A 21,801-nucleotide genomic window follows, 5' to 3' on the forward strand; every position below is an offset into this window, starting at 1 on the left:
TTAGTAGAAACATTTGAATACTTTTTTTCTATTTAAGTGAAAAAAAAAAAAAACAAAAAACAGAAACAAATTAACCAAATCAGAAAATACTATAGTACAGACAGGCAGACAGAGGCAACAGAGAAAATAAGACATTACAAATAGTTACAAATAGGTGACAGACAATAATAGTTATTTACACTGAATTATAAAACAAAAGGGTCATTTTGATGTTTTATTACAAAAATGTTTTTTTTTCTTCATACATTATACAAGATCTTAAAAAATAAAGGACTCAGTTGGTAACAAAGCCATAACATGCCTGCTCTTCCAAAAATAGAAGTAGCAGTTCAATAAATAAAAACAAACTTTTCCATAAAAAGCTACAAAAACATGATCCCATATTTGACAGGCACAAAAAGGAGGAGATAAGTAGATGGTCATTTTCAGCCCTTGGAATTTAAATCATTTAAATTAGTTTTTATTTTGAAAAAAAAAAAAATCTAGATCTTAGTTGATAATATTGTTTTTGTTGTTTCTCAGCATTAACATGTTAAATTAATTAAATTTTACAATATGATTCATTATTCTTCAACATTTAGAATACCACTGTAAAAAACAAATTAAAAAAAGATGCTGTATCTTGTCTCATATTTATTTATATCAACCATTTCAACAAATTTCAAGAAAAAATTAAATAAAAAGAAACACCACAGCCATTTAATATTGAGGGCCAAAATAACCTCTAACCACACCTTATCCTCCCTTATATGATGGATAGGAAAACAGATCTTTTGCAATTGTATATCTTTAAATAACTGCTATCACATAAACAGTTCACATTTTTTCAAATGTTGCTATTTTCGTCATGGGAACTCATTTCATAATAGGAACTGACTTCATACTAAAACATGGACCCTTTTGACCAATCGTAACTGAAGATGACAAAAGCTGGTTTTATAAAAACTTCCTGTTTTTTGGTTTGATATGGAAGAGGAAACAAATGTCATGTCACACTACTGCTAACAAAAATTAACAATAATAATATAAAAAAAATCAACATAATTGATTGTTACAATAATTCAGATATTGATTGACTTGAAAACGAAAAAGAACATTTAATCTCACGACATGTACATGAACCATACTGGAATGACACGAGGCACATCCCCATGGAAACACAGGTCAAGGTCAAACATCGTAGCAAACAATATTAAAGCTTATTTTCCTTTGCAATGCTTTAAACAAAACCTGCTATAAGTAATACTAGAACAGAAACTTCAAGTTGTATCATTTCACCAGAAACCAAGGTGAAGCAATGATGGTTCTCAATGTTTGAATGGTTGAATTATTTGATTCATTTTAATTTAAAAACAAAGTAGTCTTTGCTGGTCTACCTTCTATCATGTATGACCCTGAGCTGCTTAACTTAAGGACATTAACAAAATAACAAAATGTCTCCCTCCCTGGTTCACATCCCCATTGAATATATTTGTAAAAATGCAAAAATATATGTAATATATCCAAACCTTTATAATTCTCTAACAATGAAATCTGGTGCAAAAATAACAGTTTAAATGAGGTCGTATGAGCTAACACTAGATCCTAACTGCTCAAAATCTGCTTTACCAAAATCCACTTATGCAAGTTTCCATGACCATGAAAGAACATCTTTTTGGAAAAGCAGATTTAACTGTTCAGAGTTTCCTCCATATGCTATAACATAACAAAGTACCAAAATAACTGTGTCATTTCCCCATTGAAAAATATTATGAACAAAAAATTGCATGGATTTCATCATCTGAGGATAAACAATACAATCACTATGTAGTTTCTGGGACAATAACAACAAAAAAAAATAATTCATAATACAACTAAACAAAACAATTCTTCAACAGGGAAATAAGTAAGTGACGGAAAAATCATCTATAAAAAAAAAAAAAAAAAAAAATAATGACAAAAATATCCTTGGCAACCAAACATCGTCTCAGAGCACTTTGTATATCATATTGCTGCCAAATGAACTACATATACAATCCCATTATGAGATCATTGCACATGTTCAGGCCATTTCCATGGCAATAGTTCAAAACAAATGTCACAAAAGGCACTTCTCCATCTTGGTACTCTGCAAGGGGGTAACTCCAAACAGTGTCTTATGCTATCTTTAGATGGTAGATTTTGTGAATGACACCCGTAAGTGATTTGATTCACTCAATGGATAATTGTGCATAGCCTGCAATAGAAAAAATAGAGAAATTCCATACATAATATAAATTCAATAGTTTAAAATCTGAGAAAATTATTATTGTCAATGGTAGATAATTCTTATACAAGTACAGTACACTGACACATATACTCTGCTTTTAAAAAGAATAAATCAACAAGTTAGCTTGTTGGTTCTGTCAACATTTTCACCTAGTATTAAGTTGTAACAAACCAACATTTTGTGGTAATTTTCACTGGGCTAGTATCATGATCTACCAGCTAAGAACTGAGCTATAACAAAACAGCAGTATGTGGTAATTTTCACTGAGCTAGTATTTTGACCTATAAGCCTGGTATTGAACTATAACAAAACAGCAGTTGGTGGTAATTTTCAGTGAGCTAGTATTATGATCTACCAGTTACAAGTATGTTCCTGAAAAGTTACCATGATATTAATCATTTCTTAAACATTTCACTGTTCAAGTGGTATATAAATATAAGCTAATTATACAATCATGTACCATTAAGGTCAACCTTTTTAAGTACCAGTCCACATAAAATACAGACACAGTAAATGGTAAAGTGATTCATGGTCAAGAAAATCCCACCAAACAAGTGATGCATTTTTAGTCTACACATGCTATACTTTCACATAACAACAATCTTTTCTGCATCCAGATGTGCACTTTTTATAAAATCATTCATTAATCTCCCACTAAAATCAGCCAAATGAAGCCAAATCAAAAATGATAACTCTTGGAAAGTGCAAATTTCATGTACAATCTATATAATTTTTATCTCAAAAGTAAAGTGCAACAACCAAAGGAAAAACTAAGACTGGTTTTGTGATCAGTTACTGTTTCTGAACAAGAAATAAAACTGAAATTGGTGGGTTTTTGCCAAGCACGAATCACCTCCTGTCTGATTTTTAGAAAGACTGCTACTTAATCTGTTTCAATGCATAACTCAAAGGAAAGCAGTAATTACAGTAAAACCAAACCTTTAATAATCTGGAAACCTCTCTTAGTGAGAAATAAATAAAACCAAACCTTTAATTATCTGGAAACCTCTCTTAGTGAGAAATAAATAAACAAATCAAAATCATCAGCCTAGCAGGAAATCTGTTAAGCCAGGTTTCACTATAGTTAATACTGTGTACTTACAATTAGAGCCATAATTGATTCGTCTACTGTTTCCATTTGTATCAGAGCCATTTTTCTGTCTTTTCTGTAAAGGGAAAAAGAAATGGTTGAAAATTTGATGAGAAGCATACTCACTACTTAATTAATTGAAAGCTTGAGTAGTTAAAATTGATTATTATTAAATAGAAAGAAAACAAACTAGAAATACTGTAAGCAAGCTCACAAAGAGGATACCCATGATTCAAATGAAGTTAGATTTATAACTCTTCAGTCTTATTATCTCCCTTTGAAGTCTTTCAACAGTAATTATATTCCTTTATGCACATCTACATATGATGCCAAGCCTTTCTATAAAGTTTCATAAAAATCCCTCGAGTGGCTTAGGAGGAGTTGCACATGCGATGTTTTAACATGTAAAACCATTTAGTTGGATTATCTCTCTTTATAGTCCTCTGACAGTAACAACATTCCATTATCTACATCTACATATGATGCCCAACCTTCCTATTAAATTTCATCAAAATCTCTTACAGTGGTTTAGGGGGAGTTAAGCTCACAAGAAATGTGGGCAGATAGCACAAAAAGGGGTTATAAAAACAGAGCACAATTTCAACCAACAAGTCATATTAACAAAATTTAGTGGTGAAAAAGGTAAATATACCCTTATATTATTGCCTGAAAACAAGAAATAAACTCAAATGCTGATCTATCAAAGCTCAACTTACGGGAAAAATTTAAATGCTGCAACTGCACCATGACGTTGAAATGCTTCCTTTAATTCTTCTTCTGTAATATTTGGTCTGAAAGGACAAGACAGTATACAATAAGGCAAGTTTGTCAGCAATTAATCATTTTTGAATATTGTTTTAATTATAAAAATAATCTCCTCATACTAAGTCATTAGTCTCTATAGTGACATTTGACAAAAATACAATCCATGGAGTGTAACCATAGAAACTGTAAATCAAATGAACCATATATTTATGCCCATATACAATTATAAATGGCAGATACATACAGAGCTTCTTCACCTATGGACATACCAATAACTCATGAAAGCCCTTCACATCTTAATCACATCCTGATCTCACACAGCACATTTTAAAATGTCAATTAGCTTCATTGACTCATTCCAAGATTATAGATCCTAAAGTCTTATACTTACGGAATGTTTGATAAATGAAGAACAACTGATGGAGGGAAGATATTCTGACAATTTTTAGATCCTGGACGTTTAAATCTGTGAAGCTGTGAATTTGTGAAGTCTTTTGTTAAACCAGCATCCTAAAAGAGAAACAAATGCTTGTTTGATAATAATGTAGAAAACTAGTTCATTAAAAAAAAAAGATGCTTGACATTATTCAAACTGGTAAAATCAGTCATTTATAACAGAACATACCATTCCATTTTGAACCGCAAGTAAAGCTACTAAAAAGCAAAATTTGTTTATCAAAATATCTGCAAGTATATCCTTTTTCATGCTAAAAGTTTTTAAGCAAGAAATGATTGATATAATAGGCAAACTTACAGGTTGGCCTTCCTTGGGCATCTGCACCACAGCATGCTTGGATTGAGTGACTCTGATGGGTTTACCCCAAACTTTTACTTTATCAAGATGAGCAATTGCTAAAATAATCAAGAAATATAGTCATTTACAGCACTACAATTGAATTATAGGGACAGAGTGTCAGTGTTATAAGAAGTCTTGCATATTCCCATTGGTCAAAACATCAGCAATACATCAGCATAGCAGTGCATGATTAACGAAAAAAGCTGTTTCTAATAGGTAAAACTTAAAATCTTATTATTTAAATGCAATAATACAATATCAATAAAAAATTTATGATAAGGGAGTTAACTAGTAGGAATAAACAAGTTTAATGTACCTGGGTATACTATAGATGGAATTATTCTAACAGTTGTATTCATTAGTCAGTTTAAGAAAGTAGACCATTGAAATCAGTGATATGTTTGCATCATATTCAATTTCATCGTATATCATATCAAGCTTTCATTTGAAATAGAATGAAATAAATCCAAGTTACTTCGATGCTTAGATGAAATTGATGTAAAATGCTTACACATACGTTCCAATGATTTGTAAGAGTTATGCCCCTTACCCTAGGTCTACCTTCTAAAGAAAACATGAAAGAAAACATTGTTTCCCTGTTTTTTGGACCTGAAAACATGCATCTACGACAATTTCTTCTGAACATGTCAATAATGCATCATCACCATCTCACTGCTAATATGACTTTAACTTACCTAACTGTGCCTGATGTGGCTCTGCCATTTGGACTAGTGCATTATCTTTTTTATTAAATAAAATTTTCACACGATGTACATCCCCGTATACACCTGTAAGCAGAAACACTGAACAGTAAATTGAAATAGATGTATAAACAACATTAAAGTGAAGAAAAAGGAATTAAAATAAAACTGGCAGAAAATAATTAAGCAATGAAAGTTAGAGATTTAATTATCATTAAAGCTGAACATCTGTTTAGTATGTGTATACTGCTATCTGTATATATGTACATATGAATATAATTCTGATATATCACAAAGGAAAAACAGTTTTATCTCTAAAAGTCTATTTACTACTGAGAAAAAAAAAATGAAAAAATAAGAAAGTGCTTATAAACGTACCAAAAAGGGTAAAGAGAGCATCGGGCGTGACCATCTATAGTGTTGAAAGGGAAGCAGTAATATAGCGACAGATGGAAGATTCAGTGTCCGAGCGAAGAGAAGAATCCACATGGATACACCAGCATAAGTGGGAACAGGAAATAAAAGAAAAAAACATGGGAAAAAATTAATTATGATTAAACCTGCAATTATTATGTGATAAACATATAACATTACAGTGTATCATTAGTTCAATGTTCATTAAATTGACAAACAAAACATGCACATATATCATGCCGTCCGTAACTGTAATCTGTAAGGGTGGGTACTCATAATTCAATTCATAATACCTCTACAGACCAGTAGGGTACATCATGAACACCCAAATCCAAATGATGTGAATAAAAACATTTTAGTATATTACTCCAAAAAGAATTTTAAAAATGTCAACAAAAAACAACTAATTCATGTATAGTCAACTACACTGTACATGGCCTAGGCTAATGGAAGGTTATAGTTCAATTAAGTTCACAATAGATAAGGTCAGGGAAGCATGCTATATGGGCATGCCCTTTCATATCAATACTTTAATAATAATATGACAGTTTAGGATGCATGATATGGAATTCCTGTGTCCCTCTTATTTTTTTCCCATTTCCATCTTCTTGTGTTTGCTTTTCTCTGGTAAAAGTAATTGCAGATTACATGCAATATAATTTTCTAAAACATTTTGTAACAGTTTTGCAGAGTAATTCTACAATTTTATCTCTTATTACCTAATTTTCTGTTTTTACATCTCTAACTAATGATACACAAGAGAGAATTAGATGTGTTTCCATAGAGATACAGTTAATCTTTACTAAAAGCTGTACAACTGCAAGAAATTTCTACAGCATTTGTTCAGTAAATATCCCTAAAGACCACAAGCAGTGAAAACAGAAAACAGAGACACAGGAACCGTAATATAAAGCAATAACTATATAGTTGTAAAACGTAGAGACTCTATTCTACAGCAGATCAACTCTTTACTTTCCATACTTCTTCATCAAATTAAGTTCATGTTCTGCTATTTCATGTATTGTGAATTAAAAAGGATTTTCCACATCATTAACTATACATAACTGTGTCAAAATATCAATTAGCCCTTCCCTTGTCAGCATCTTTGCAATGTATAAAAAATGTTTTTTACTATATAACATACAGCAAACAAATCTTTGATTATTCAAACATGATAATGTCATCAGCAAGTTAAAAGTGTTTAATCAAATCAAGTCTATGCTGATTTATCTCCCTTGTCACACTTCAACACTACAGTACTTTCATTCATGAAATTGGTCAATGCCAAATAGGATCACTTCTTTGAAGAGCCAATCCACCCATTAAACATGAACTGAATGTGATAAGTGTGTAAACAAGGAAAGTCATAGCCAACCATACTGTAACATCACTATGAAAAATACTAAAGGCACCAAAGTTATTAAGAATATTGGAGTGAGCAATGACTTCTTTGGCTTTGTCTTATATAAAAACCAGAGTGCTTCAGGTGTTGACAGGAAGAACATTGTACTCCAACTTAGTCATTATTAACAGCAGAGTTTGTAGTTCTTTTTTATTTCATACTCTACAGCTAATTCAGAAGAAACAACAAATAACATTACAGAATTTTTAATGGCCAAGTTAACTGGAATTCACTCTCAGAAGCCACTGAAACAACCACTTAAAAACTTTCTGTCATCAAATGATACACACCTGTTCATCCAGGTTAGACACGAGGAGCACAGCATTGCCTGCCTGACCAGCCATCTGTAAACCCATTGGCATTCCAACTGCATTCATACCCATTGGCATGTTCATGCCCATCCCTCTAGGGCCTGCCATCTGGGCCATACCTAGACCAGGAACCTGAGCTGTAAAAGACAAAATCAGTGTATATATATGTATTGATTTAAAGTGTTACACTATTAGTATGTATTATATACAAGTATGAGTGTTGCTGCCTCAATTAATTGCGTACATGCATATATTTCTAATTAAAATTAAATAAGTAAAAGTATACTGCATCTATTTAACTTATTTTCGAACCTAAGTCAATCATCAATTTTACTGGACTTTCAAATTTATTAATAAAAGAAAAATTTTACCACCTGTGTAATTTGTACGAAAAAAACTTAAAAAAAAATATCTTAAAAAAAAAAAAAAATTTATCCATACTTTAACAATTAGATAACAATGGTTGAAAAGATAATAGAAAATACAGTTTACAGTCGATTTTTACATTCTGTGAATTTTAAATGTGTTGACACAAATTTTCACAATAAATGAAAAAAATTCTTTGGGGGAAAAATCACCATAAGATTTAACATTTCTCTAGTAATCTTTCCAACCGCTGTAAATGTTTTCTGAAATAACATATTCCCTATGTACACAATTCCTACAATTAGGAAATCAGAAACTCATTCGAAATATAAGAGAGTTAATAACATTGATAAGAAGGTTTTATCATATTGACCATCAATAATGATGGAAATTTAATCACAAAAAGCCAGTGTACTATCAAAAATAAAGAGAAAAAGCAGAAAATATTCATCATAACATGGCTTTGTAGAATCTGGGTTCTTTGTTAGAAAATAGATATAGATTGTGAATCAATAATGATTAGATAGGCCAGACAATTCCCCTATTGTATAATTAATATGATGATTTGTCATAAAGTACTCATAAAAATGCATTCAACTTGTCTCAAGTATGTCTGATGGAGCAACATAAAATCAGAATTTCAGTTCTATGATATTGTTCAAAGAACTTTGGTCCAGGATGGGTTTATTTCATAAAGTACATTTGAACTCAAACAATGATATGAAGTCTATTGAAGCATAATTGCACATATAAATGACTGTTTATGGGAAGATAAAAATCAATGATGAAAAGATGTAACTCTTGACTCAAATATGCAATATTGACAGAATCATAACAGATAATTAATTGGTAAGTCATGATTCCTTGGGTTTTGTTTGAAGTTTTGATACTTGTTCATAGTCTAGAATCCATAACTTAAACCATTATCTTTGAACAGAGTTTAGGTTCAGACCAAGTAACCACTAACATTCGAAATTGTGAAGTTTTATACTTAGAACAGTTACAACATAGACTATTATAATCAGTACATTATGAAAGTTATGACTAACTATGTCTCTTGACAACACACATCTCTACAAAAGATGGATACATATAATTGGAGACAATATCACCACTTGTATTGCCAGCCTTATACAAAAATGTCAATAATCATATTTAATAATTTAACAATTTTCCTTTCCATATATAGAATCAAGGCATGGCATGTATTATTGCTGCAGATGAAAATAAGATGTGAATATTAAAATTTAAGGGAACAATGTCGATGCGTAATTTTTTTTTTCTAACCAAATCCTCTAGAGATTTGTAAGTTCAGGAATTACAAATAAATACTTAAGTAATGTGCTTTAAACAGATCATAAACAGCAAATTTTGTCATATTTCCAACAAACATATGTAGTTAGTATTGATTTGTTATGCCAACATATCAGCACTGTACTGAATCAACCTTCTTCAATTTTGAAGCAAGTCTTCAATTAACTTTCTCTATCTTCCTCTTAATTTATTTTTCACTTAATTAAAGATACTTTTGAACATATGATCAGTAAATTAGACTTGATGAAAATAATTGATATATAACTATATAATTCAAATTAGAGAATATCACTTGGGTTCATGAGGTGACAGCATTCTTTAATAAAGTCTACAGTAGTTCTTTTGAGGTTGGAGTAAATTGTGTCTTGCATGCAGACATGCTAATTCCTTTAGGATAGGTTTCCAGTTATTATCCAATGTTATTTGTCAAGGCATTATGAGCAGATTCTTGACTTGGCATGGCAATACAAGGGTGGTACTCTCATCATACAGAGAGAAAGATAGACTTACCACCGGACATGCCCCCTCCAAAGTTTGGACCACCCGAATGCATGCCCCCTCCATAGTTCTGAGCTGTAGGAGAAGAAAGAGAAAAGTCAAAATGACATGATCAAGGTCATGCCTAACAGTATATACATGCTAAAGATAAACTGCACTACAGAGGTCAAGCATAAATGTCATCCTCGCTAAAATAAGTGACGGAAAATATTTTATTTTCTGCTGGAATGAAAACATCGACTATTAAATTAAAATTTTTAGTTATCTATTTCTCAGTACTAATTAAAAAAAAAAAAAAAAAAAAAAATCTAATATTTTAATCTTTCTTGCTTACAATTTTCTGTACTGAATTGACTATTACCTTAATAGAAATATGTTAAAGATTTCCAACATGCAATAGATTTCCATAAATTTGGTTAGCTGTGAAAAATTCAAACATGAAACAACTGTGTCTCAAAATGTTCAACTGGTCGTCACAATGCAAGGATGACAAAAGAAAACAGGAAGATGTGTATTAGTAGTAAAGTCTGCATTCTAAACAAGCTGCTATATTACATCTATTGTGACTCATGCTGTCAAGACAGAGGAGAGAAAGAAATAAAATTGGTGAAATTGCTGTACCATAAACCGGTGAGCCTCCTGCCGCGGCTGCTGCGGCACCATAGGCCGTTAGTGGAGCTGGTCCTACACCGGGGATATACGCTGACGTCACTATACTCGGAGCACCTTTAGTAATTACACATTATCATGCTATTATTAAAACTACAAATAATTCATTAACTAGAAAATAAAACTCAAACCAAAAAGCTAATAATTATATAAGCAATGTAGTGATGTGCCTAGACAAGCAGGAAGTGGGGTGGTAGTGGTTGCTATGGAAATAAAATGTCAGCCATTTCCCCAAAAATTGCAGACATTCATTGCTTAACATATGGATATATCTTGGTGATCATTATATACACTTGATGGATTTTATATACACAAATGTTAGATAGGATGTTTTCTTTAGACCATAGGAATAAGCTGTAAGCAATGTAAAGCATAACCTCACAAAAGCTGAACTTGACATGAAAGCAAAAACATTGACATTTTGGATGATTTGAATGATTTGTACAATCATTCTCATAGTACAAAAATGGTAGATAAGTTAGAAGTCATATTTCACTAAATTTCTAGACTCAAAATAGAAAATTAACAAATCCTATCTTTGTTTCTGTAGTTTATACTGGTAAAACCATGTTTGAGCTTTCAGTGACAAAAAGAAAACTGAATTTATTTACGCATAACTGGTTAAGTCAACCAAACTGGCATTAGTTCTCGGCCCTTTGTTATATTGTTTGTTAAAACCACTCTTTCTGACATCCAGTACATATTATATACCACAAATCTGGTAATCTATATACACATCATTAAATTCCCTTGCCTATGTTAAAAAAATGGTCTATTTAACAAACACTATTCCAGAAAGTTTTGTCAATGAATATCTAACAAGTCCAAGTATGACTTGAAATCAAAATTCAATGGAAATAAACAGTATTTATCAAAAACTGAAGTGTCCAATCAAAAAGATTAACTTTCTGGAATAGATTCCAAAGTAACTTTAATATTCCATGTACACATACAATTTATCCATAGCAGGCATTCTCTGCTGACTATTGAACTATTCTATTATTTCAATGCAGGTGAACATAACCTGAACATGCACACATATGGGTGTAAGGTGTGCACCCTAACTAAATAAGCCATCTGGATTTTTAGATGCATTTAATACATGGAATAACTAAACTGGTTTTTTATAGAATAATACAACAAAACAATCATACTTCTCTCTCTTGGATGATAGTCATCTAAATATGGAATGAAAACACCAATCAAAGATAAAAAGAAAGAAATCATTCACAGAACCTAAAGGAAACAACTAACTTCAATCACAATAAAACGTGTCAAAATCACCAAGAACATCAAGATAAATCTTTGTGATGTACAGTTAAGTTTTAAAAATGAATTACCAAAATTTGAGTGAGTAATTAAGAAATTTGTGGAATTAAAACTTTCAAACAAAAAGGAAAATCTTGCAATATTTTTGGATTGGCAGTGAACAAATCAACAATGCAAGACAACTGACAACTTCCACTCCCTAAGCAAAACATTACCTTAAAAAGAGAAAACACTACAGTCATAGCAACAAAGAATACCAAAAGTTAGAAGTGAACACTAGCTTTCTAGCCCCTTTCTACCAAAGTGTATAAATGTTAAGAAAATTACCTCCATATGGTATGCTCTGGTCTAACCCACCACCTTCACCTGATGGTAAGTTTGGGTTGGTGAAATCTCTACTCTTGTCATTATTGTATTTGACATTGAGTGTATTTAACTTTGAGTAGTCTATTCTCAGCGTACAACAGCCATTGTAGATGTTCTGGTTATCCAGTGACTAGATTGAAAAAAGAAACAAACATCAGTTTATTTTTTATGGTGCTTGAGTATATAGAAGCAACTCTTTTGCTGTACCTGTATATAATGATGTTTTGGGTCAGCTGCAGCTTGCCCTGTGGTATTAGGGTTTTCTCATTGTTCATTGAAGACCTATGGATGGCCATGGGATGGCATTATTATCCTGGTCAGTTTGTTGTCTCTTTGACATATACACCATACCTATTCTCAATATATTACTTGTCTATTCCACACTAACACATTAGCATTATACGGCAATAATGTGACAATAAGAAATCCATATACTGTCATATTCTTTAAAACATATACCAGGAGGAGAAATTTAATAACTCCTCCGAAGAAACAACTATTTTCTCTTCTATGTTAAAGTTCCTTAACAACTGTCAACTTTTTTACTTTTACTGTTTATTAATGGATTCATCTTCTTATATTGTCCACAATATTTCATAATAGCAAAATATTACTTAACACTTTTTTCTTTTAAAATAAATATCCAATGTGCATTTGGGCAATCTAATTTACTAACCAGTTTTGCAGAACTTGCAGAAATACTGTCACAGTACTGGATAAGTGCTTGGAATGTATCTGAAAACATCAAGAAACAAATGGAAGCTCATTTAATGAAGAATGCATACATTCTTTGCTAATGTGTAGTTGACCAGAAAAAAACAATAAAAAAAAAAATATTGGTCAAATTTGGATTGAAAAATTTAAATCAGATGAAAAAAAATGTTCATGCACATTGTGTAATTATTACTAGAATATTCTGATTACATAATTTTTTCGGTTATAGCATCAGTCGGTTAATTACCAAATAAGAGTGTAACTTAAGAAATAAATTTGAGATATCATCAAGAATAACACTATAATGACTTTATACTTACTGTTTTTGGTAAAAATGATCATTTTCTGGACTTTACCAAATTTGCAGAATATCTGAAAGAGAAAATACACACTTTAAAATGTACCGATGAAATTGTTAAAAAATAATATATTTTATTGAACTTTCTAAGTTTACTTCATTACGTCTAGTCTGATAAAATACTTTGCTAATAAATGTTTTTGCATTCCACAGTATGAACAAGTAAACAGAAGTACAAAACAAACCCAAAAAATTCTTTTTTTGTGGGTATACCTAAATATTCACTGAATAACAGGGCAGAAAAATCGAAACAAAATAACTATATAGCACATACCGTGTGTTAAACATCTATCGTGACTAGACATACTTACTAGATTTTCTACGATTTCACTCACCGTATGTAAAACCTCTATCGTGACTAGACATACTAGATTTTCTACAATGGCACTCACCGTATGTAAAACATCTATCGTGACTGGATATACTAGATTTTCTACAATAACCCTGAGTACTTTTTTGTCACTATCCGTGCCGCCCATTGTCACTTGCTGAGCTGCCTGCAGGGCTGCTTTTGCTGTAGCGTTCTGAGAAATACATAAAAAGTGTGTAATTAAGACAGCGTTCATTATTTTCAAAACATTCCCCTTAAATTTCTTCTTTAACAATGAGGTTGTGTTACGTCTATTGATGAGTTTGTGCTTTTTTTTTCTCACCAAGAGTGGAATACTTTTTCACATTATCATGATTATTACTGTTTCTTTGCCAATTATTATTGACTTTGGATCATACTTTAAGAAGGTCTGAAATATTGCTCTTTCTACTAGCATAAGATTGTTGGAGCTATCAGAAATGAAGACAATCATAACTTGAAGACTTTGTTCATTTATCACTACAGTATTTATTTCTTGCATGTTTAATGCATTCATTATGTAGATTAATGATAAGTCACATTCTCTGCTCTTTCCACTAACACATAAAACTGTTTATACAGATTAAAACAATGTAAACATCAATTTTAACCATGATGGCAAGAAGTGTTTGGCTTCCATCCTTCAGCCTTATCTCTGTCTAAACAGCTGGTGTTATTAGGAAACAATTCACATTTCTGAAGCCTACACAAGACAAACCATAACCGATTTTCACCTCCAATTATGCAATTTTAAGGGCGAAGACAAGGAGATCAATTAAAATAGTACTGGCACCAATCAATAAATTACCAACTTCAGATTTAATGTTTTTTGTCATTAACGTGATTAAGTTGCCATGTCTTTTGATGTTGGAACCCAATAAGGAAAACATTACAATTCTAAATTTATTGATTGATAGATTGGTGCAACAGTTGAAATAAGACTGTATTACATTCATAAAAACCGAATCAGGACTGTTAAATAATTGGTTGTATGAATGTGGACGAAGAAAAGTCAACATACAGACTTTGCTACATACAGTAAGGAAAATAAAAACTCAAAAGTACAGGACATTTAACTCAATTTAAATTGACAATTAACACCTACGTAATTTTCAACATCAATTAATTGTAGCTATTAGCACACCAAAGAAAACAAAACATGTGATTCGTAACTGGATAGATAAAACTCTCTTAAAAAATTATCTATAAAAACAGAGATGTTGATTCAAAAACTATACGCAACCATCCTAAATAAAAAGAAGAAAAATTCAATAAGAGGGTATTCAATTTTAAAATGAGACTGACTTGTCACTAAAAAATTCACCTGAAATGAGTGTGCCTGGTCTGTTTTTAATTCTTTGTGGTTTGAGAACTGTACAAACACTGTGCGGCCTCGAATCTGTGGTGCGTGTTCTTGGTGTAATGTTACAAAATTGTTGGCTGCTTGTTCCTCTTCAAACTCTAGGAATGCCTGAATATACAAAACAATAATTCATTAATTACAAGTAGTCATTGCATAGTGAGTATTTTTGCATTTTGCTATATAGATTGAGGATTCTTTCAACCAACGGTCTTAAACCCTGATTATTAGGACAAAAAGCAACTGTAACTGAAAAAATGTCAATGAAGTGTAAAATAAAGTGATTTTAAGAATCAAACAACACTGAGCATTTGACTGTGACTTCACTAACTTCACATGTTTTATCTCACTCATATGTGACATAAGGAAATCTCATATGCCTTAAAATTGATATATCCTTGTTTGAAAAGTGAGAAAAAAAACTTTGAATAACATGACTTGAGAGTATGAAACCACTACCTTCCAAAGTAAAATTTTTCAAACATGTCGCTATCTATTTAATAAGCAAAGTATTTTGGATTTAGAACCAAACAATAACCATCTAACATGTCACAATAGATGTTAGCTTTGGCATTGACTTTAGATGCTCCTATTTATATTTTTACAGATTTGTTGTTAGGTAGCAGAGAGACAAGATAATATCAAGCATTTGGCATCTGCCATTTGCAAATGTTACACAAGCTCAAATTTTCTTTCATCAATAACTGGAAAACATATCTTCAAGTCATTCACTGATAAAAAATATGAAGACAATCAATTGTCTGAACAGAATAGTCAGAAATGGTTTGAAATTCCAGACTTATGAAAAATAAATCATTAATCAAGTCTAGCTGCAGGTAAAAGCTCTAATATAACAAGATTGTCAACATTCATTTCATATGAACAGCTTAACTTTCAATATCTTTTCATTTCAGGTGTCATGGCAACTAACATGAAGTTTTTGGGGAAACTCACATGGTCTAGCTCACAAACAAAAATTCCATGTTACACTTGGTACACCTACACTTCTTAGATAAACAAAGTTTATTATACACCTGAATGAAAAGTAGTTGACATTACTGAAATAAGAATTCATTGGTTTCCTTTGAAATTACCATTTAAATTTTTATAATTCATGTCTCAATGTATTTCTATAGAATCGTGACGATCTATTAGGGGTTAGAAAGCATGCACATAGGTGCAATATCGTAATAGACTAATGATTTACTCCGAGAGTTGTACTTAATCTGAAGCTCTTTATAAACAATCCATCAACAACTTATATAGATTAAATATTTATTTCATCACAAATATTTTAAACCAAAACTAAGTGATTAAATGCAGAAAATGAATATAGTTCTGAATCTTCACTTTAAATCACAGGCAACAACCAAACAAAACATTAAATAAGGGTATACAAATCCTCTATGGAAGATTGATCATTTTTTTTAATGTTATCAATGGAAAACACAAATATCTGTTGTATCAATGTAGTATAAAACTTAGCAAAATCTAATAGTTGGGAATGAGTAATCAACCACTTTACAAAGTTTGCAAGGGAAGGAAATGAAGTTACAACGTTATTGGAAAGAACAAATTTTACTTAGAAATTGACATTTTTTTTGTTGAAGTCTAGTTAACTTTTCAAGGAACTATATGTTTTTGGATTGCTATTTTTTCCATTCCGAAGAAGTATTACATGAATTACTTTAGTTCAAAATGTGAAAAGATAAGGCCAATTTGAGATTCCACTGTACAAATCTTGACACATTTTAACATGTTATTTTACTTGAGCATCAGTATCCATAAGTACATAGCATTTCTAATGCCCTTTAGAACTGGGACCAGTACCAAATCACTTAACTTACTTGTCCTTTCTGTTTGAGTAGCAGGACATTGGTCATTCTGCCAAATGGAATTCCCAGTTGTACCACTTCAGCATCAGTGACATCTGGTGGTAGACTTCTCAAATGTACAACGCGTGATGGTCCATTCATATTGTTGGTCTCTAGTTTAACCTGCAAGAAACAGAACCTTTAACCAATTGTTAACATGTAAAAATTTAAACTAAAACCATCAGAGCAGCTGCTATGTTCCACATCATTTTGTAACCAGCTTTATCTGCCCCAAGGCATATATTGTTATGAATTATATTTCAGTTATCATTGCATATGATAAACTGCAGTGAGATGCTAAGTGCTGAATCACTTTTTGGTCTCCAAATTTTACCAAAATCAAATAGTATCACTATCTGCATTGGTAAAATCATTTCCAAATTTAGACAGTAACAAACCATGAAAAGTAATAATAAATGAGATTTAAATAGTAACCATTACTATTAGATGTACTCGCACTAGTAGTTACAGTAGATGAGAAATGTCACCCAACATTTTACAGTATGTAATTTAAGCAAATAATTATGAAGGAATGCCCGCAAATTATGGATGTCCACGTGTAATGTTTCTTCTATTTAACTGAATTATGACATATGACAGAACAGAGAGAGAGAGTCACTCACCTGTGTGAGCTAAGGGTGGGCGATAGAGGATGACAGCTTCAGGTGGTTTCAACAGGTACTTAACATTATCTGTATTTGAATTTTAATGTCAACACTATACATTATATTTTAATGGAGGTGTATGAAGTGTATAGACGTGGTGACTGAATAAAATAAATAAATCTTGGTATTGTGAAATGCTTGTATATTGATCGTTTAAGGTGGTAATTAAATTCGGAAATTTTATATTTTCAATGCCATTGCTAAGATATAAGATGGCATAATTAAAATAAATTCAGAATCAAACAAAACAAACATGACACATATTGTTTATGATAAAATATAGATCAAGAATAAAGATTGGAAAATATAAAATAAAATAATCAATATCACTCAATTTCAAAGGGAGTGTCCTTCACAGAATAAAAAGCAAAAGCTCCAATATTACTTATTGTAAGCTACCATCAATTTGCACAAAAGAACAATAACAAACATGATCCACAGGCAGATGAAGTTTCATTAAATTAAGCAAATATATATTTTCTATCATGTCCAAAGGGATATAATGTGGCCCCAAACTGTTGCACAAGCCATTGATGTAGTCAATATACAGTTCTACATGTAGCATCTGTTATATTGTTCCAATGTAATTGATTTTAGAATAGATACATTATATTACAGATGATACAGGTCTTTTGAGGATCCATCATTCATTGTATTTCAAAACCAAGCCATTAAATATGAAAGCATATGGACACCAAGTTATTGTTACTGTCCAAATGTTACTCGTTAAATTGATATACCCCCCTCAAACCATTTTTCAATGTCAGTGAAATTAATTTTTTAGAACAATATGATACATCACATGTTCTTACAATGTGTAATTAGACAGAATAATTGTGTTCATTCTTTATTGTCAATTTCAAGTAAAAAAAAATGTGATACAACATAATTTTTTTTAATAAAAAAGTGCGAAGATCTTACAGGATTTTTTAATAAAAATTGACTGACTTATATGAAAAACTTTTTAACTTAATACATATTTAGATTGCCTCACAGTCATTTAAGGGTAAAAGGCCATTTTCCAAATTCACAACTTCATCAAATCTGAAAGTTAGTGACCTAATTAAATATGTCTATTCTATAGCAAGTGTCACAGAGGACATTTGTATTTTATTACTAGACATACAATGCCCTAGAGTAACAGATAAGACCTTTACTGTTTGGTCATTTTAATTTGAACAAATGCAAGTAAGTGAGGCAGATTTACACATGTAATACACAGAAGATTAGATACACAATTTAATGACAGTGGTCATTATGTACTTATCATTGTGCAAGTATTTACTGAAGTCTTGATTTATCACTACAACAGCCCAGTCAATTGTTGCTTCAATTAGCATGAAGAGTGTATAAAGAATACATGGAGGCAGAGACTTGTATCATTGGCATCATAGATGTGAGCATAACAACCATAACGGATAAAAGCACATAAGAGTACAATTTTCTAAGTATGTGTTTTGATTAAAAACCTAACACAAGCCAAGCATGTTAACATTGAAGAACTTGAATTAGCACTGGCATAGAAATAAGAAAAATTGTTCAACTGGTCAAGCAGGTAAGTTATGCCAAACTGGACTGGCCACAAGTGAAGTTAATTTGCCCTAATGAATGTTGAATAGAAAGAAGTCCAAAATCAGGTTACTCAGCAGGCAAGCTGTTTTACTTTGTCTTGCCTGTCATGAAATTGCTTGCCGCTGTCCAGCAGAAGAGTGCTTATTTTGACCCCTGATAGTACCAAGTGAACCAAAGAAGACTTGAAAATCAATTTACCAGCTTTATAGCAAAAGAAAAAAAGGCTCAATCTGTATTGAATTGACAGCTTGTACATTACATGTCTTCCTTATTTGACTTTTAACCTCTGAACAACTTAGGACATCCATTACCCAACAGTTTGCCACCAGTAAAAGCTCAGCCATTCTGACAGATTAATCTTGAAGCAAACCTGATATCTCATATAGTCAGATTGATTCTCTCATGATTATCTTTGCCTAACTGTAAATAAAGCATTGTGTTATTTCCTCCACTAGAAGTTGGATTAAGATCAGGTTTATGTTTCTGCTAATGGATTACTAAAACAAGCACCGGGACATCTGTACGATGTGTCAACTATATCGCTATAGCAACCAAAAAACAACCAATCATCTGCATGACAATGGAGACACAAAAGCTTTAGGTGCCATTAAGATTAATGACGATTTTCCTCTGGGACAAAATTTCTATCAATTATAAAGTTGGATTCTGTTGAATCACCTTGGTAATATAGAGATAGGTAGAAGCAGGACAATCAATACTACTAGATGCTATCTCTGTTGACAATGTGTATCACTGTGCTTCCATATCTGACAAGGGTTTATAGTTTGGATTACAACATTATCGATTTCTAATTCCCTGCTTTTCTCATCAATCAGACGGATGATTGGCCAACATGAATCAAATTTCCGTAACATTCCTTGCATTCAATATCGGGTAGCTTTAGAACCATAATAAATTTCCTTCAATTTATCTAAAATTCAAAATTAGCATTTGACAAAGGAAATCCTAAACAAACTTCATTAAAAACCAATAACACGATGGGTTAATTGGGACACATAAGTTTTCAGTCAATATTTCTTCTGCAGTAGTTGCACTTCGAAATAAATTTCCAATATTGAACACGTCTGCAACTGACACCATATAATGTTATGATAGAACAGTTCTATTAGGAACAGCATTATATTTAACAGCCTCTGTTTTATTGGCCTTGTTATAATTAAAACAGCCATCTGTCACATATCTTCTGCAAAATCCAAAGCATACATGTTCTTTTTTTTTTTTTTTTGGACAATGCATATTTTAAAACTTGCTGGAGAGTTAATTTTCTTAGATCCTACAAAAATCAGACTGGCAAAAACTCTACGAACTAGCAAACTTGAAATGAGTACTGGCCTTAGCACCACAAAGCTTGAAACCATTATTTAGACAGAAAATATGTTTAACTTGTACTATAACCAACTGTGGTAAGAAAAATCTCATCTCAAGAAAACCCATAGTAAATGCTTCAGATAGTTAAAATTCTGTATTTCTAGGAAGTTGGCATCTGTTCCTTTGAATAACTCAATAAAAGTTGATTACTTCAAAAGTACAGAGTGCAGTCTGCTTTAAACCTGTCGAATTCTTTCTCCTTGTGTTTACAACCTAGCTAATGCACCTATCTTCTGCGTTTAATTACGAAATGCTAATGACAGAACCCATAAAGTAATTTAACATGCATAGTTCACCACAAGCTATTGTTAACACTTCTTCATTTTTCTTGTAGACACATGAAAAATTGTTGGAAAGTACACAGGGAAAACATATGGGTGACAAGCTAAAACTAGTTAAATTATAATGCCTTAGGAGAAAAATTTAAATTCTTCTGATTTAAAAATGTACATTTAATTAGTTTATTTCTTTACTTTGAAAGTACATAGGAGTAACTAAGTCAACTATGTATGCCAGCTTTCTTACTTTAAATCCAATTAAAAATTAAGATTTAAATTTCAATACTTTTAAAGCTGATTAATATAAATCCTTAGAAAGAAACAAAACGAACAATAAAACAAGAATTATTCCGACAGAAATTCCCATACCCATGATCAAAAGACAACACTCATATTTGTTTTATTGATTATACTGAACAAAAATGATAAAAAGAATATAAACTTTTCATGAATTTTTCAGTACAAATATTGTATCTATGTTGAAATGGAATTTCCAGTATGATAAATAAAATCCATAGGGCAATATAAAACATGATTTGCAAATTTCAAACAAGCACTGAGTTTGTTTTTTTCTCTCCCTAACATCATGCAATATCAAGCACAAGAAAAGCAATAATAAGTTTGCAGTGTTAGGTAACATTATTGACCTGTTTTTTTTCCCTATATCTCTAATGAATAAGCCACCATATGGTATGCAGTAATGAGAACTAAACTTATGCCTACCTTTTTTGCTTCATTGTCACCAGCATTGGACATGTGTTGTGGACTTAAGCCAGTGCCGTTGGTCACTACTGGAGAGCTCGACATTAGTTCGTCAGAGGGTCTCTGAAAACAGAAGAGAAAGCAATATTGTAGAAACGCTCCAGCGAATATCCTAACTGCTGATATAGATACTCAAAGAACATTTCATCAACTGATAAATTGAATGATAAAACTTCACTGCAATCTGGTGCAAAAAATCATAATATGAAAGTGATAATGGCACTTTATGATTCATAGCTTCAGTAACATATGTCTGGATCTCCAGCTGAAA

The 21,801-nt window shown here is 31.6% G+C and overlaps 1 protein-coding gene across 28 annotated transcripts in view; it reads right to left on the reverse strand.

Moving 5' to 3' along the window:
• Window positions 1-201: 201 nt before the first annotated feature.
• The window catches only part of LOC148629254 (polypyrimidine tract-binding protein 1-like), a 66,621-nt gene continuing 45,021 nt past the window's right edge, over window positions 202-21,801 (reverse strand). For 5 of the 28 annotated variants that reach the window (XM_088546832.1, XM_088546798.1, XM_088546926.1 and 2 more), the window contains 18 exons: window positions 21,492-21,593; window positions 16,838-16,987; window positions 14,955-15,101; window positions 13,617-13,805; window positions 13,244-13,295; window positions 12,886-12,944; window positions 12,171-12,339; window positions 11,729-11,752; window positions 10,527-10,631; window positions 9,918-9,980; window positions 7,707-7,864; window positions 5,979-6,012; window positions 5,595-5,687; window positions 4,858-4,955; window positions 4,495-4,613; window positions 4,055-4,129; window positions 3,351-3,414; window positions 202-2,215 (listed from right to left, as the gene is read on the reverse strand). In XM_088546832.1, coding sequence (XP_088402958.1) covers window positions 2,147-2,215; window positions 3,351-3,414; window positions 4,055-4,129; window positions 4,495-4,613; window positions 4,858-4,955; window positions 5,595-5,687; window positions 5,979-6,012; window positions 7,707-7,864; window positions 9,918-9,980; window positions 10,527-10,631; window positions 11,729-11,752; window positions 12,171-12,339; window positions 12,886-12,944; window positions 13,244-13,295; window positions 13,617-13,805; window positions 14,955-15,101; window positions 16,838-16,987; window positions 21,492-21,593 — 1,770 coding nt within the window. In that variant the 3' untranslated portion in view covers window positions 202-2,146. The remainder of the gene's footprint in view (window positions 2,216-3,350; window positions 3,415-4,054; window positions 4,130-4,494; window positions 4,614-4,857; window positions 4,956-5,594; window positions 5,688-5,978; window positions 6,013-7,706; window positions 7,865-9,917; window positions 9,981-10,526; window positions 10,632-11,728; window positions 11,753-12,170; window positions 12,340-12,885; window positions 12,945-13,243; window positions 13,296-13,616; window positions 13,806-14,954; window positions 15,102-16,837; window positions 16,988-21,491; window positions 21,594-21,801) is intronic. The other 23 variants (XM_088546951.1, XM_088546882.1, XM_088546977.1 and 20 more) reach the window with 14 other exon arrangements.

Source organism: Perna viridis, chromosome 1 (genome assembly GCF_037379345.1).
Source record: "Perna viridis isolate PV_CMFRI_1.1 ecotype Kerala chromosome 1, ASM3737934v1, whole genome shotgun sequence".
NCBI lineage: Eukaryota > Metazoa > Mollusca > Bivalvia > Mytilida > Mytilidae > Perna > Perna viridis.